The following is a 14418-nucleotide window of genomic DNA, read 5'->3' on the forward strand; positions in this document are numbered from 1 at the left end:
GAGAATGTGAGTGACCCAGAGATCAAAGGATCGGGGAGCTGAAGGTTCTAGTATATTCTAGACTGTTCCTGCTTCTGACAGCTGCTTAACCACCACTGAACTGAGTACTCGCATCAAGGAGAGAACACACGGTGCTGAATACCGTGCAGAATACAGCCAGAACTTCCAATTCCTATAGGAAAACCTAACCGTGGAAGCCCAGTAGGCCTGTCCAGGGCAGGGAATGGTGATAAGCAGTCTTTAAAGTGTTAGTCAGGCGGTCATCTCCAGGTGAGTGGCCACCACCAGGGGCTGACATGTCGTCACTACTGCCGGTCACACAAATGACAAGGGGGTTCTGGGGACATTCAAAGCAGCTGAAGGTTGGGTAGAGGATCTTGCTGACAGAGGAGTGGCTGGAGAGAAATGCCATACTTAAAATGTTTTTAAAGCCTCTTTTGCTTCAAGACTGTTTCTGAAGTTGGAGGGGCAGACACTCGTGGGCACACCTTAAAAGAAATTCAGTGGGGCTGAAAGATGACATGAAGGGATTCCAACAACTTTGATATTGTAGCAATCAAGGGAACATTGTGCAGCCCCTTAAAAAAAATAAGACGGCGTTCTGGGACTGAGAAATGCTCTTCTAATACCTGCCTTCCCTTTTTGTACCTGAGACAAAAATAAAGTGCCTTGAAACGAGTAACCAGTGTATCCCACAGCCCCACAAAACAGAAATGTGACCGGAAAATAAATCTTTTAATTTTGATTCACTGGGAAAAAGGTCAAACTAAGCCAAGGGTAGATTTTCAACAGAATACAGGGATAAGCACAAGGGAAATACGAATAGCTCTTGCTCAGCATATAAAGTCAGCAGAGAGAAGAGCAGGCAGACCCCAAATTTAGAGGACCCATAAGTTATAAGGTAAGTACTACAGTGGAGAGGGGGTCGTGTTCTGCATCTGGTCCTACCTTGTAAACTCTTCACGAAGGTTGTTCGGTTCCGAAGAATAATATTTAACTCGAAAGTGCAAAGCATAAGCAGGTCCAACTGAACATAGGGAGATGGAACATTGAAGATGTTTTTCCCCAGTTTTGAAGATCACAGAATGGACAAAAGGAAACACATGTTACATCTAGTAATACATTCACTGCTACCGGGAGGGCACAAAGGGACATACACAGCTAGAGAGTTCTTTTCAATCCTTTCATTTGGAAGACTAAAATGTACTTTTGCATTGACAAAGACGGCTTAGCTAGTAACTTATTCTGGAATAAAACCCTAACCATGTAGATGAATTACTAAGAGCTGACATTTTACTTTCACCCAATTGCCAAGATATTCCAAACAGATACTAACTTTTTACAAAATACTAAGTGGGCTAAAGGAAAGTGACATATAAACAGCAAGGGTTCTGTAATCCAAAAATACAGTAAGAACACTTTAAAGTATTACACTTTTTAAAAATTACCCATGCATAAATAACACTGAAGAAATGTGGTTACTGCACCCGTAAAACCAGAGAGCTGGACCAGACTGTCAAAAACTCCTGCTTTCCCATTCTCTGAGTCTACTTTTACAACTCATTAGAAAATGAATATAATAGGCGTAAAGTCATGCTTGTGAAGAGCATATTAATCAGTTCTCATTGGCAGGGGTGCCTGATTTCAAATGAGAGCATAGTCTGTTTTTTAATATCTACCGAATACTCTTATCCAAATTTTAAACTCTAACATTTGGCCAGCCTTAAGAAATGAAAAATCATTCACTTAAAACTGAATCTATTTTAAAACGCTCCCAAGTTCTGATGAAAACATAATACCTCAAAACACTGGCAAAGGAGTTTTACTCTCTGATAAAAGAAATAAGTGAGTAGGCTAAGTTCTGCTTACTTACTTTTCATCTGCTTTTTTATGGGTTTGGAATGGTCCAGCCAGTGCTGAAAGAAAGAAAAAGTTTCTTTAGGAATAGTTCATCAGCAAGACCATATAGAGCCCACATTTACCCTCCTCTATAAACCTTAGTAATTCTCCCCATAAAACCAGGCATTGGACCAGATCAGGGTTCTGAGGTTGGGGATCGGCAAACTGCTTGGGATGGTATTTAAAAAAAAAAAAATCTGTGCTTATGCACATTAAGTACCTTTTTTCTTGGGAAAGTTAGCTTTTCAAAGAGGTGTCTCTTTTTCAAAGAGCTGTAACTAACTGATCTTTGACGGCTCTTCTAGTCTGAAGAGCTGAATTTCTCAAATCATGCTCAAACTTCGGCAACTATCCCAAGTCACCATCAGTGTGGTAAAGACCACGAGCCACACTGCCAGGAATCTCTGATCACGCATGGGTCTTGTAGCTTTGTCGTTTTCAATGCTAAAATTGTAAAGCCAAAATTCACGACCCCCAAGGAAGATGGGAAGGCAGGCAGGGATTTGCCAGAGATAACTGTGCTCTGGTCAATGAGGACATTCCAACTTCCTCTCATTTTCATCAGAAAAACACTTGGGTCCTATCTGCCACCCCCAGAAATCGCAAAACCATTTCTCTTATATGCAAGTTTCTCTATAATGTCTCTGTTGATACTACAGTTCTGACGAGCCTCAGCAACTTGACTTCCATGGAAAACAGCATTTAGGACCATTATGCTTCTGGCCTCTGCCCTTGGAGGGCAGGGATGGTGCCCTTCAATCACTTCCGTTTCCCATGCCAGGCTCCGAGCATGGAACCCAGCAGTCCCATATTAGATTCTTAAGAAATAAATACATGCTTGATGTAATTTTTTTTAAGTACGTGCCACGCCTAGCTCAGAGCCCAACGCAGGGCTTGAACTCATGTCCTGGTGATCAAGATTTGAGCTGAGAACAAGGGTCAGACTCGTAACCAACTAACTACCCAGGGGCCCCTCGATATAATTTTTTTTAATGTTTTTTTAATTTTTGAGAGAGAGAGAGGAAGAGAGAGACAGAGAGAGAGAGAAAACACGTGAGTGGGGGAGGGGCAGATAGGGAGACATAGAATCTGAAGCAGTCTCCAGGCTCTGAGCTGTCAGCACAGAACCCAACACGGGGCTTGAACCAACAAACTGTGAGATCATGACCTGAACCGAGGTCGGACGCGTAACAGACTAAGCCACCTAGGCATCCCTAATGTTTATTTATTTTTGAGGGTGGGGGGAGGGGCAAAGAGAGAGAGGAGCTCAGGGGATCCAAAGCAGGCTCTGTGCTGACAGCAGCGAGCCCAATGCGGGGCTTGAACCCATGAACTAGGAGATCATGACCTGGGCTGAAGTCAGATGCTTAACCACCTGAGCCACCTAGGTGTCCCTCAACATAGTTGTTTTAAAAGAAGGCAAAGAGGAATTTTTCCCACCACTTCACGTCAACCCAATACACACTGAAACCTCACCATTATGGTAACATTTGGAATGACACAGCCAGAGTGGGTTTCTCATTAGCTGCTCAGAATCAGGGACCCTTCTGCTGACTGCCAATATACTTTCAGAAGCAACTTCAACTCTGCACATTCTAATAATGAGAAAGGGTGGGGCTAAATTAGTACCGGTGCACTCTACCCCTCACCAAAGAGCCCATTATGACTGTGTAGGAGGAGGGGAATAAGGAAACACAAAAGCAAATAACAGGTAAATTATAACACAATAAGCTGTGAGCAGTGCAGTGGGAGAACTGGACTTTTGTCATTTCCACCCTCCGGCTAAGCAACCACCTAAGAAACGAAGATCAGCACAGCAGGATGCAGATCTCAAAGGCACTCGTACAAGGTGCTTTATCTCACTGTTTACAGCTCTGAATTGGAAATGACCTAAATGTCCATCAACAAAGAAGGATTAAAAAAATGGCTCATCCACATGATGAAATACTATTCAGCCTTTAAAACTGATGGAGGCCTATTGACTGATGTGGCAAGAGACCCACAGCTCAACATTTGAAGAAAAAGAAGCCAAACAAACCAGGATCCTGTTTATATAAAATTATAATTTTCTATTATGGTATGTCCAGAAGGATTTATAGACATTATTTTTTGGATGTGGGGCTGTAAATGCCATTTACTTTTTTCGCTTTTCTGCATAATTTTTTACTTTTAATGACAATATTATTTTCATGGGGGTGGGTCATGTGGTCACTTCCATTAATTAATTCATTGCTTGCCCATCAGGCAGTTTGGGATGATCGGTTTGCCCTAGCAGAATTCCATATCACTGCTGCCCTCAATCAAGCAGAAAACCTCGGACCTCAGCCCCTGGGAGGATTACAGATACAGACGTGATAAAAGTATATTTACTTTCCTGCCAGTAAGTATCACACTAATGGCTATGACTAAACTCTTTCTTCCCCTCACTATTACCCTGCAAAGAAAGTTCTCTGCAACCAGCCTTCTAATCTCATTAGCCTCAGAGGCTCACAGCTTAAAGGGGCTTGTCCCACTTCTTTCCCTCATGCCCCCTTGTATCTGGAATAGAACACGTCAAGCCCACTGTTTCCCTCCCTCCACTGTCAAACTATGATCTTGATCTGAGTCCGACTGTGTTGTTTCCTTGGTGGTGGTTTTCAACCCTGGTTGCCCACTGCGGTCACAACGACGCAGGTCCCACCCAAGAGCCATTAAACAGAATCTCAGAGCATTAGTGTTTGTTAAAGGCTCCCAGCGTGCCCATGAAATATTCAGTGCCGAAGTTTTCCCCTTACCCAGCAATATGTCCCTACTGATCTCGGGGATCGTGACACACCCATGACCCCTTCTGAAAATCACCGTCAGGGATTTGTAAAATCTCAAGCCATTTACTGGCCAAGGTTTACTGGCCAGTGGTCTATGGTTGGTGTTAACCGACAGTTCATGGCTAGTGTTCCTGCTGGACAGCAGACTGCTTTTCCCTCTGGCCATGCTGCTGAAGGAGCTCCCTTATCCATGCAGGCTGGCCCCTGTCCTTCCTGCACAGCCACGGGGCCCTGCCAGGATGGACGCTTGTGAAAAGTCTGGGGCTCACGAATCTGGGAAAGTAATCAGAAACAGTTTCCTTTTAAAAGCTCCTTGCCCCTACAAGGTTCAGATCAGGTTGCTTGCCTGCATCGGAGGTGATGAGAAACCCAGCCAGAATCCTAAAACAAGACATGATAAAACCTATCTGGTATCCAGGCAGTTCAAAATGACCTGACTTTCTTTCCTAGCTGCAGGAGGGGACCAGACTCTGATTAGTCCTATTTTATCCCACGAGACTACCTCGTGATGAATACCCGGGCACTATGGCCCCAAATGGCATTTAGTAAATCATATCCTACACTTGGCTTGGAGGCCTAAATTCAGCATCAGCGAGACCTGTCTTAGATGTTCACCTGCATCCTGACCAAATATAGCCACACCGCCTGTCGGCAAAGGCCAAGGCAAATGGCTCCAGACCTCTTAACATACCATTAAACCAGTCACTGGAGACAGGCGGGTGCATTTCTAAGTTCAGAGGGCATGATATTTAACTCAAACATTCTAACAGGTATTAGAAAGGTGGTTTCTGATCTGAATTTCTCATCCAAGTCCATCTGGCAAAACCCTTTCCATAAATCAAGATGGGAGATGATTTGGCAAAGCCCATCTGTTCTGACAGTATATCAGTTCTGGAACTCTGACATGTAAAAGGCTGGTTGTAGCACTGCGTTGTCTAAAATCGATACAGAAGCACTTGAACCACAATGGCCAAGAGAAGCTCAGGGGTTGAAAACCTAAAACCTGCCTCAATGACCCCTGAGCCCTCACCATCGAGTCTGAGTGGTCGGAAGTCATAGCTGGCATCCTAGTACCTGTAGATTTCTCAGCTTACAAAGAGTGTCTAGTTTGCATTTAAATTAGAGCTGGAAGGAATTTGAAGAGATAATCATATCCAAAGGATGAGAAGAGAAAGAAGGGAAAGGACACTTTTGGAGCTTACTGTGTGTGCTATGATTTATAATAAGAAATATATATTTGGTCTTAGTTTCTGGCACAGAGCTCCTAAAACCCTTGGAATTTTCTAAGCCATAAGAGCAAGAAAGGTGTTCTGACATTCATAACAAACTCCTTCCTACCATACCAGAGTTTATGTCAATGAGGTGACTTATTTCTTAAATTTTTTTAACATTATTTATTTTTGAGAGAGAGAGAGAGAGAGAGAGAGAGAGAGAGAGAGAGAGAGAGTGTGAGTGGGGGAGAGGCAGAGCAAGAGGGAGACACAGAATCTCATGCAGGCTCCAGGCTCTGAGCTGTCAGCACAGAGCCCGACATGGGACTCGAACTCACAAACTCAGATCATGACCTGCGCAGAAGCCGGATGCTCAACCCACTGAGCCACCCAGGCACCCCAATGAAGTGACTTTTGAAGAGCACCTAAGGATGGGGGCTGGTTGTCAGGGGAACCACCCACATGATTGGAGGGTTGAGACTTACAGTCTCACCGTGCTGACCTCTGGGGAGGGGGCAGGGGCCTGGAGGTTGAATCAACCACCAATGGCCAATATTTAATCAATCGTGCCCATGTAATAAAGCCTCCATGAAAACTCAACTTGGAAAGCTTCTAGGCTGGTGCCCACAGAGAGACCTGGAGAGGGACAGATGCCCAGGGAAGGCGTAGAAGCTTTGCACAGCCCGCCTCACCCTATACTTGCTCTATTCATCTCTTCTGTCTGGCTGTTCCTGAGTTACCTCTTTTATAACAGACTGGTGATCTAGTCAGTAAAATGCTTCTGAGTTCTGCCATCTGTCCTAGAAAATTAACTGAACCAAGAGGGGTCATGGGGACCTCCCATCGACACTGCAAAAGCACGGGTTACAATCTGGACATGTGATTGGCATCTGAATTGTGGGGTGGGAAACAGTGTTGGAGGACTGAGCCCTCAGCCTGTGGGATGTGAGGCTATCTGCAGGTAGAGAGCGTCAGAATTAATTGCTTGGTGGTGTTGGAAGAAACACACGTTGGACTGTGTCATGTCCATCACTCGCTCAGGCCTCAGAGCCGATGAAGGTGACTGTGCACAGGGCAAGGTGTCTGGGATCACAGTGTAGGTGAGGCAGAGGCAAGATCAGAAATCAGGCTGTGGCGGCATCCATGGTTCTGGGTCCACACCACACACCAGCTTGAAGTGCCTCCTCTGCCTAAGGAGGGATCTCCCCTTCTCATCCAGGATGGAGCCCTGTAACCTCACTTACACCAGCTATTTGAGGTTTCCTTGGGAATTAATCTAAATCAACTGCAGAGACCCCTTTATCAATAGCTTTCCATTCAGCATCAATATGCATGTGGGCAGGAAAACCCTCCCCCTGCCAGCTTTCAGAGACAGGCTGCGGGGAGACCTGTGGCATTTCTTGAGCTGTTCCACACTTTCTTGTACTAAAATAGGAGGAGGCAGAAGATCAGAGTTTGAGTGCCAGCTCTGCCAGTCACCTGGTGTGTGGCCATAAGCAAGACCCCTGAGACTGTTTGCTCATCTGTGCACTGAGCTGTCCCCTTGACACACTGAAGAATCCACTGAGTGGCTGTGGAACCATTGAAATGGAAGGGTTTCCTGTCTCTTATAGTAACATACCCCACTATTAGTGTTTCCTGAGGGTACTTCCCTCCAGGTACATCTGAAACGGTAGGAAAGCTCACTGGCGTCCCCACAGGAGGCACATGTGACACCAGAGTGAAGCCGCAACAGCCCCATTAGCACCCAATGATCCTCTCGGCAGCCACCATATCCGTGTCAACCTCACCTCGCAGCCCTGGGCCTCTTATTACCCATCCACATGATTCTAGGCTGCAAAGACCAGAGGAAAAACATCTCACAAGTCTGGAGACAAAGGCCAAAAATCACCTTTTCGGGATTCCTTGCTGCAAAGCTTACCACCATAAAATGCTCCCTTTTCATGTTGGGAGGGGCTCTGGAAGGGACTTGAACTGGCCGCATCCCCCAGAACACCACCCCTATGGCCACACACCTGCCCCCAGGGTTGGGAGGGAGGCTCCTGATTGGTGGGGCTGGTATGACCCCTGCCCCAGATCCCTGCCATACCTCTCCCCTCTGACTCCTCATTGGGCTCCTCACTGATACTCAGGCACTCCCTCTCCAGGCTCCCAGAGTGAGGACAGACCCCAATGTATTCCATGGGACCAACGAGATGGTCCGTCTCCCTCAGGAGAATGCAGCAGGCAGGGACAGTGTCCTGCCTACTTCTGCACCACAGGGACTACCGCTGAATAAACTCCAAGGCAAAGTCAGCTGAATAGCTACTGACTAAACGGGTTCCTCCGGCGGGCGGCGGACGCATGCACATGGATGTGTGTGTGGATGAGATGCTACCTCGTGTAAAGGAACCAGCGTAGCCTGGTGGAAAGTGCTGGCCTGTTGAATGAGACCAGGTTCTGAATCCTGGCTCTGTCCCTCACTTTAACCTTTACAAGGTTTCTAATGAACCTCAGCTTCATCATCTGTAAAATGGGTCTGCTTTATGGCTAGTTTCACAGATGATGAATGTTAAATAAGAGTTATGTAAAGTTTTTAGGTGGATGCCTGAGCAGGAACTCAGTAAACAGCAGCAATCTGACCAGTCTGGTCCGTAAGAAAGCTGGGTGGGTGTAAGCCAGAGCCTCCTCTCTCAGAAGAAAGCTTTCATATGTAAAAATAGAACCCCTGCCCCTGCTTTGAGTTGTGCAAAAGTGAGATCTACAGAACAAGCTCCTGGGTGGCCTTCCTGCCTTGATATGGAAAAGGGAAACAGGAGGCCCCAGCCCCAACTGCTAAAAATAGACGATGCTGATAGACTCTGACCTTGCTTCAGGGCTGGGCAGCGCACTATGGTAACCAGGCTTGGCTCTTCGCAGGGAGCTGGGGACATAAGCTGGGTCTGCAGAGAGCTGTGCCAGGAGCCCCACCACTGCCAGCCTTCTGATTTGCATGCAGGGGCAGGGTGAGGATGTCATTTCTTGCAGGAGCCGCACACGGCAATAAGCCAATGGCCAAGGGGACTGTTCGCATCCCAGCCCCCATCTTGTACACCTGCCACCAACTGCTTCATCCCAGGCACCCAGAAAATTGACTCAGGGAACATTCCCAAAGGGATCACCTAAACTGCTAAATTTTCTCCCACAGGCAAGGCAGCCTTGCAGGTTCCCGCTAGCCTAAGTGCATCACCTCTGAGAGCCGTGATGACTTCTGGTCTCCCCTCAGCATGCTCAGGTAGGAAGAGGAGACCCACACTGGGGTTAGATTACAAGACTCCTTCTCCTCCATTAACTCGCTGAGCCTCTCAACCTCCCAGATGTCACCACCTCCACGCTACAGTTAGGAAAACAGGCTTGCAAGTATAGTGCATTGAATACAGCACTTACCCCTCAAGTTGTAAAACCTGACTTTGAGTCTGAGGGGTACCACTCACTGAGTGCATTCATTTCACTATCCACAAGACAGAAACGTTTGACAAATAATTTCTAAGGTCACTTCTGGGGCTGAAGACTGATGTTAAAAAAAAATTTTTTTTTTAAATGTTTATTTGGTTTTGAGACAGAGACAGAGCATGAGTGGGGGATGGGAGGAGAGAGAGAGAGGGAGACACAGAATCCAAAGCAGACTCCAGGCTCTGAGCTGTCACCACAGAGCCTGACATGGGGCACGAACTCACGAACGGTGAGATCATGACGTGAGCCAGAGCCAGATGCTCAACCAACTGAGCCACCCAAGCGCCCCTGAAGACTGAGGTTTTAGGTTGTATGCCTTGTCAACAAAAGTTCCCAAGAAGCAGCAGTCTTAAGTCTCAGGATCTAATCAGAAAGGTCTATTTATAAGCACAGATAAAGAACCCACAGCCAGATGAGCAAACTGCCACAGAAGGCAAAGAAGCTCAAAGGTTTCCAGAGAGGAGGAGAAATGCTGCAAGTTCAGGACATGCGGCATGAAGGAAGGGCTACCATCTGAGACAGTCCTGAAGGACAGCCAGAAGTTTAAATGGGGTGAGGAAGGGCACGCCGGGAGGGGAACCCATAAGCAAAAGCATGCACAGAAGTGCAGGCATCTCCAGAGCCCGGTCTGTGAGGAGCCCAGCCTAGAAACTGGACTAATGAGAAGGCTCCTGGGAGCAGCTGCTGCACAGCCTCGGATCCTCCAGGTCAGGTAGATGAGGACCCTGCACCTGCTTTGTGGGGGAAGAACAGCATGTCACGTTCAGGGCTAGGAGCTGGAAAGATGGCAGGGCCTGTAGAGGCTGAGCATCCAGGTGTCTGGCCTTGGAAGGGCGCCTGGACCCCGCTGAGGCTGTGCCAGGACACCGGCAGACGGGAACGCCTGGCAGCCCGGTGAGCAGGGGTACATAACCAGGTCCTTCCTAATGGAGTCACATCTTTGGCTTTCTGGGAATCCAAGTGGCTGGAGAGGGGTCACCTGGGGATGAGGACATGGCAGCAGGGAAACAGGCACGTGGCTCTAATGGCAGAAATGATGGTATCTTTTCCCTTCTGACAGGAGAAGAGTGTGGGGCAGACGTGCCTGCCTTCTCTTTAGAACATTAGAACTGAAAGAGCTCTTGGAAACAGGCCCAAGAACCCCATTTTACAGATGAGAAAACATTTTACAGATAAGGACAAGGGAGAAAAGGGGGCTTACTGAAAGCCCCCAGATAAGTCAGGGGCAGAGCCAGGAACAAGGTCCAGGTCAGACTCATAATCCAGGGCTGTAGACATTCTGAAGCCAAAAATACCATATGTGTTAAGGCACACAGAAGGCAGAATGGAGAAGCGTTTCTGGGAAGAGAAGGGCTGATGAGTGTCAGATGATGGGGACAACTGGAGGATACTGGAGACAGACAAACTAAATCTGGCACTCAGGAAGCAACCGGAAATGGAACAGTGATGCAGGTATAGGGGGTAAATGCTAGAGAAACAGAATGTTTTCGTCAAACCAAACAGTGAAAAGGATGGACAGAGAGAAAGAAAAACTCTGAGGTGCAGGGGAAGAAAATTCAAGGTGTTTTAGCTAAATGACCTCAGTCTTCTCAGCAGGAGGAGAGGCCAAATGCAGGCCCCAAGTCTCTGTGGGGAGACTGGACTAGAGGGCTGTGGTCAAGATTCACAAGGGGAACCAAGTCCATGGCTCCAAGAGAAGCTCAGGGGCTTGGACTTTGCTGTATCTGTGATCTGTGACCCGAGCCCGTGACAATGCCCGCCAGCCTGGGAGACGCAGCAGAGGAAACAGATGGACCTGCGTGTTGAGGGGAGACCAGGGGACAGTCATGGGGGAGAGAGCATCAAAGGGCAAGTGAGGACACAGGCGAGATGGCTGAGGCTTCACCAGGCCCCGAGAGGGGAGAACGAGGCAGGAGGGGATCCTTAAGGGACAAGGCCAGACGCAGAGGGACCACAAAGATGGAATTCAGGGAAGTGATCATGGAATGGGAGCAACAGAATTCCAGCTCTTGGAGTGATCAGGTGGTGACAGGACCCAAGTGAATGTGCGTGAGGTCTACCCAAGTGAATTTGCAATGCAAGGAAACAGTGTCCGGGACATTTACAAAGGAAGGCAACTTGAATTGCCAGGTTGCCCAAGGAAAGAGAAAAGCTGAGATACCAGGGCGAGGTCAGAAGGCAGGGCACTGGGTGGCTCAACCTCAAAGACAGCAGAACTGGACAGGGAGGAGAAAGAGAAAAGCTGGCCCACCCCTTGTCCAGGGTCCTGGTGGGTGGAGTCTCTGGCTGGAAAATGGAGAAGGAATTGGGTCTACTAACTCCAGGCGGCAGCTGGAGTGTTCATGGCAACAGTCAAGGAGGTGAGGGGATGGGCTGTTGGTAATCAGGCAGTACTGAAGGGTAGAGGGGCATCTGCCCAGGAAGACACCGCAGCCGGGATATAACTGCATCATCTTGGACTCGGCAGCCTCATACACATATTCTCAGGTGCACCCAATCTCTAGGCACTGATTCTGAGCATCTTAGCCTCAATTGTCACATACAGCCCCCAAGGAGTATCTTAACAGGTGTCTTTAGGTAGAAAAGGTTAGCCATGTACACTCAAACGTCTCCTATCAGGGAACTCACCCTTTCATATGCTGTCTAAAACAGCACCGCCTCTTATTCGGTCTATCCGCTTACTCTATTTTCTTTTTCTTAACACTCATTACCATCTGTCATCTATGTGTTCATACTTTATCTACAGTGCTTAAAACAGGGCCCAGTGCATAACTGATGCCCGATAAATATATATATTTTTTACTCAATTATAATTAATATCCAGTGTTATAATAGTTTTGGGCACACAATGATTCAACAATTCTATACTTTTTTTTTTTTAATGTTTCTTTATTTGAGAACGAGACAGCGAGAGCTGAGGAGGGAAACAGAGAGGGAGAGAGGGAGAGAGAGAATCCCAAGCAGGCTCCACACTGTCAGCGCAGAGCCCGATGCAGGGTTCGAACTCACAAACTGTGAGATCATGGCCTGAGCCGAGATCAAGGGTTGGACACTTAACCAACTGAGCCACCCAGGTGCCCCAACAACTCTATACATTTCTCAGTGCTCATCGAGATACCTGTGCTCTCAATCCCCTTCATTTCTCCCACCCCCCCACCCACCTCAATAAATATTTTTAGATTACCGAATAATTTATCTTTGAAACCCAAAGCCAGATTTTGTTGGGGAAGGAGACTGAAGTCATTCCTGCTTTTGAAAAGAGTGGTTCTGAGCTACATCAGATTCACTCCCTCTAGCACCCCCACTGTGGACAGGTCTGTCTCAGGCAAAGCAAGGGAAGTCTTTGCTGACCTAATACAACCTCCTGGAGCCTGCAAGATGGTTGTCTAGCAGTGCCAAGATCTGCTCCGACCGGCCCCCTGCACCCACTAAGCCTGGCTGGGATTCAGTGTGTTCACAGCACCCGCTCCCTCCACCCAGCAAGAGTCCACAAGAAGATGCTGCTGCAGTCTCTCTGCCAGTTAAAAAGGAAAGCATCATTAAAAGAATTTCTAGAATGGTATTTCTTCTGCTTTCTACCTACTTGAGAAATGTGCCCATATTGCATCCCTATGCTTGGAAATGTTTCCCGAATGCATTCCCCTGCACAACAGGGATGGTTCTTTCTCTTCCTCTCCCGGTTATTGGCCCCCTCAAGGGGGGCTGGAGCGGGGGGCATATGGATGAATTTCACACGGGTGCCATCACCACCACCCCAACAATCGTGACTGCAACAACACTGCAGCCTAACTCCTATTTTTCTCTACCAACCTCTAGCAGCTGTGAATCTGCAATTAGCATGAAAACCAGCGTGTCCCGAAACGAATCAAAGAAATACATACCGCAACCTGGGAAGAGTCTAGGAACTGGAGGCCAAAGTAATCTGTTTCCACGAGGTCCAAGTGGTACACGATCTGATCAAACAAATCCTGGCCTTTGGCATGTTTCTGGAAGGCAATTGAGTAGATGAAGATTTAGAATGTGACAGCCGGATAAGAACAAAACGTTTTAGAGAGAAAAAAAACCAAAATCACTTTTCTCTCTATGCTGCATACATGTATATGTCACAGTACATAAATTTTTAAAAATTTAATTATTTTCATTGTAATGGAAACCCATTACTAAATCTCATTACTCATAATGAAAACAAAACAAAATACCAACTAACAACTTTGTAGGATGAATAGGGAACCAAAGCCTTATTATGAAAACTGGTAAGTGAAGGGAAAAAAGTCAAGCATTGATCTGGCCTTTAGCTACAGCCCTCGGTAACCAAAGAGTAGATGATAGGATATACAAACATTAACTCAAAGTATCAGATCAAAGACCTAAATGCAAGAGCTAAAACTATAAAACTCTCAAAACAGAGGCACAAATCTTCATGACCTTGGATTAGGCAATGATTTCATAGATATGACACCACAAGCACAAGCAATAAAAATAAATATAATAAAATAAAATAAACCAGAGGTGCCTAGCTGGCTCAGTCGAATCTTGATCTCGGGGTTGTGTGTTTGAGCCCCATGTTGGGCATGGAATCTACTTAAATTAAAAAACAAAACAAAGGAAACAAACAAACACAAAAAACCCACAATAAACCAGGCAGGCATCATCAGCAGAATGTAAAACTTTTGGGGCACCCAGGTGGCTCAGTCAGTTGAGCGTCCAACTTCAGCTCAGATTATGATCTCACAGTTTATGAGTCCGAGCCCCACACTGGGCTCGTTTCTGTCGGCACAGAGCAGGATTCGGAGCCTCTGTCCTCCCCCCTCCTCCACTTGCACTCTCTCTCTCAAAAATAAACATTTTTTTTTAAATGTAAAACTTTTGTGCTTCAAAGGACCAAGACATCAATAAAGCACAAAGACAACCCAAAGTGGGAGAAAATTTTTACAAATCACATATCTGGTAAGAGACTTCTATCTAGAATATATAAAGAACTATTACATCTCAATAATAAAAAATATATTCAATTAAAAATGAACACGGGATAT

General features: G+C 46.6%; 1 protein-coding gene across 12 annotated transcripts in view; it reads right to left on the minus strand.

Moving 5' to 3' along the window:
- EPB41L4B (erythrocyte membrane protein band 4.1 like 4B) overlaps nucleotides 1–14418 on the minus strand; it is a 129758-nt gene that overhangs the window by 77267 nt on the left and 38073 nt on the right. For all 12 annotated transcript variants that reach the window (XM_060609080.3, XM_060609079.3, XM_060609084.3 and 9 more), the window contains 3 exons: nucleotides 13267–13371; nucleotides 1874–1916; nucleotides 949–1027 (listed from right to left, as the gene is read on the minus strand). In XM_060609080.3, coding sequence (XP_060465063.1) covers nucleotides 949–1027; nucleotides 1874–1916; nucleotides 13267–13371 — 227 coding nt within the window. The remainder of the gene's footprint in view (nucleotides 1–948; nucleotides 1028–1873; nucleotides 1917–13266; nucleotides 13372–14418) is intronic.

The sequence above is a fragment of the Panthera onca genome, chromosome D4 (assembly GCF_046562875.1).
Source record: "Panthera onca isolate mPanOnc1 chromosome D4, mPanOnc1 haplotype 2, whole genome shotgun sequence".
Taxonomy (NCBI): domain Eukaryota; kingdom Metazoa; phylum Chordata; class Mammalia; order Carnivora; family Felidae; genus Panthera; species Panthera onca.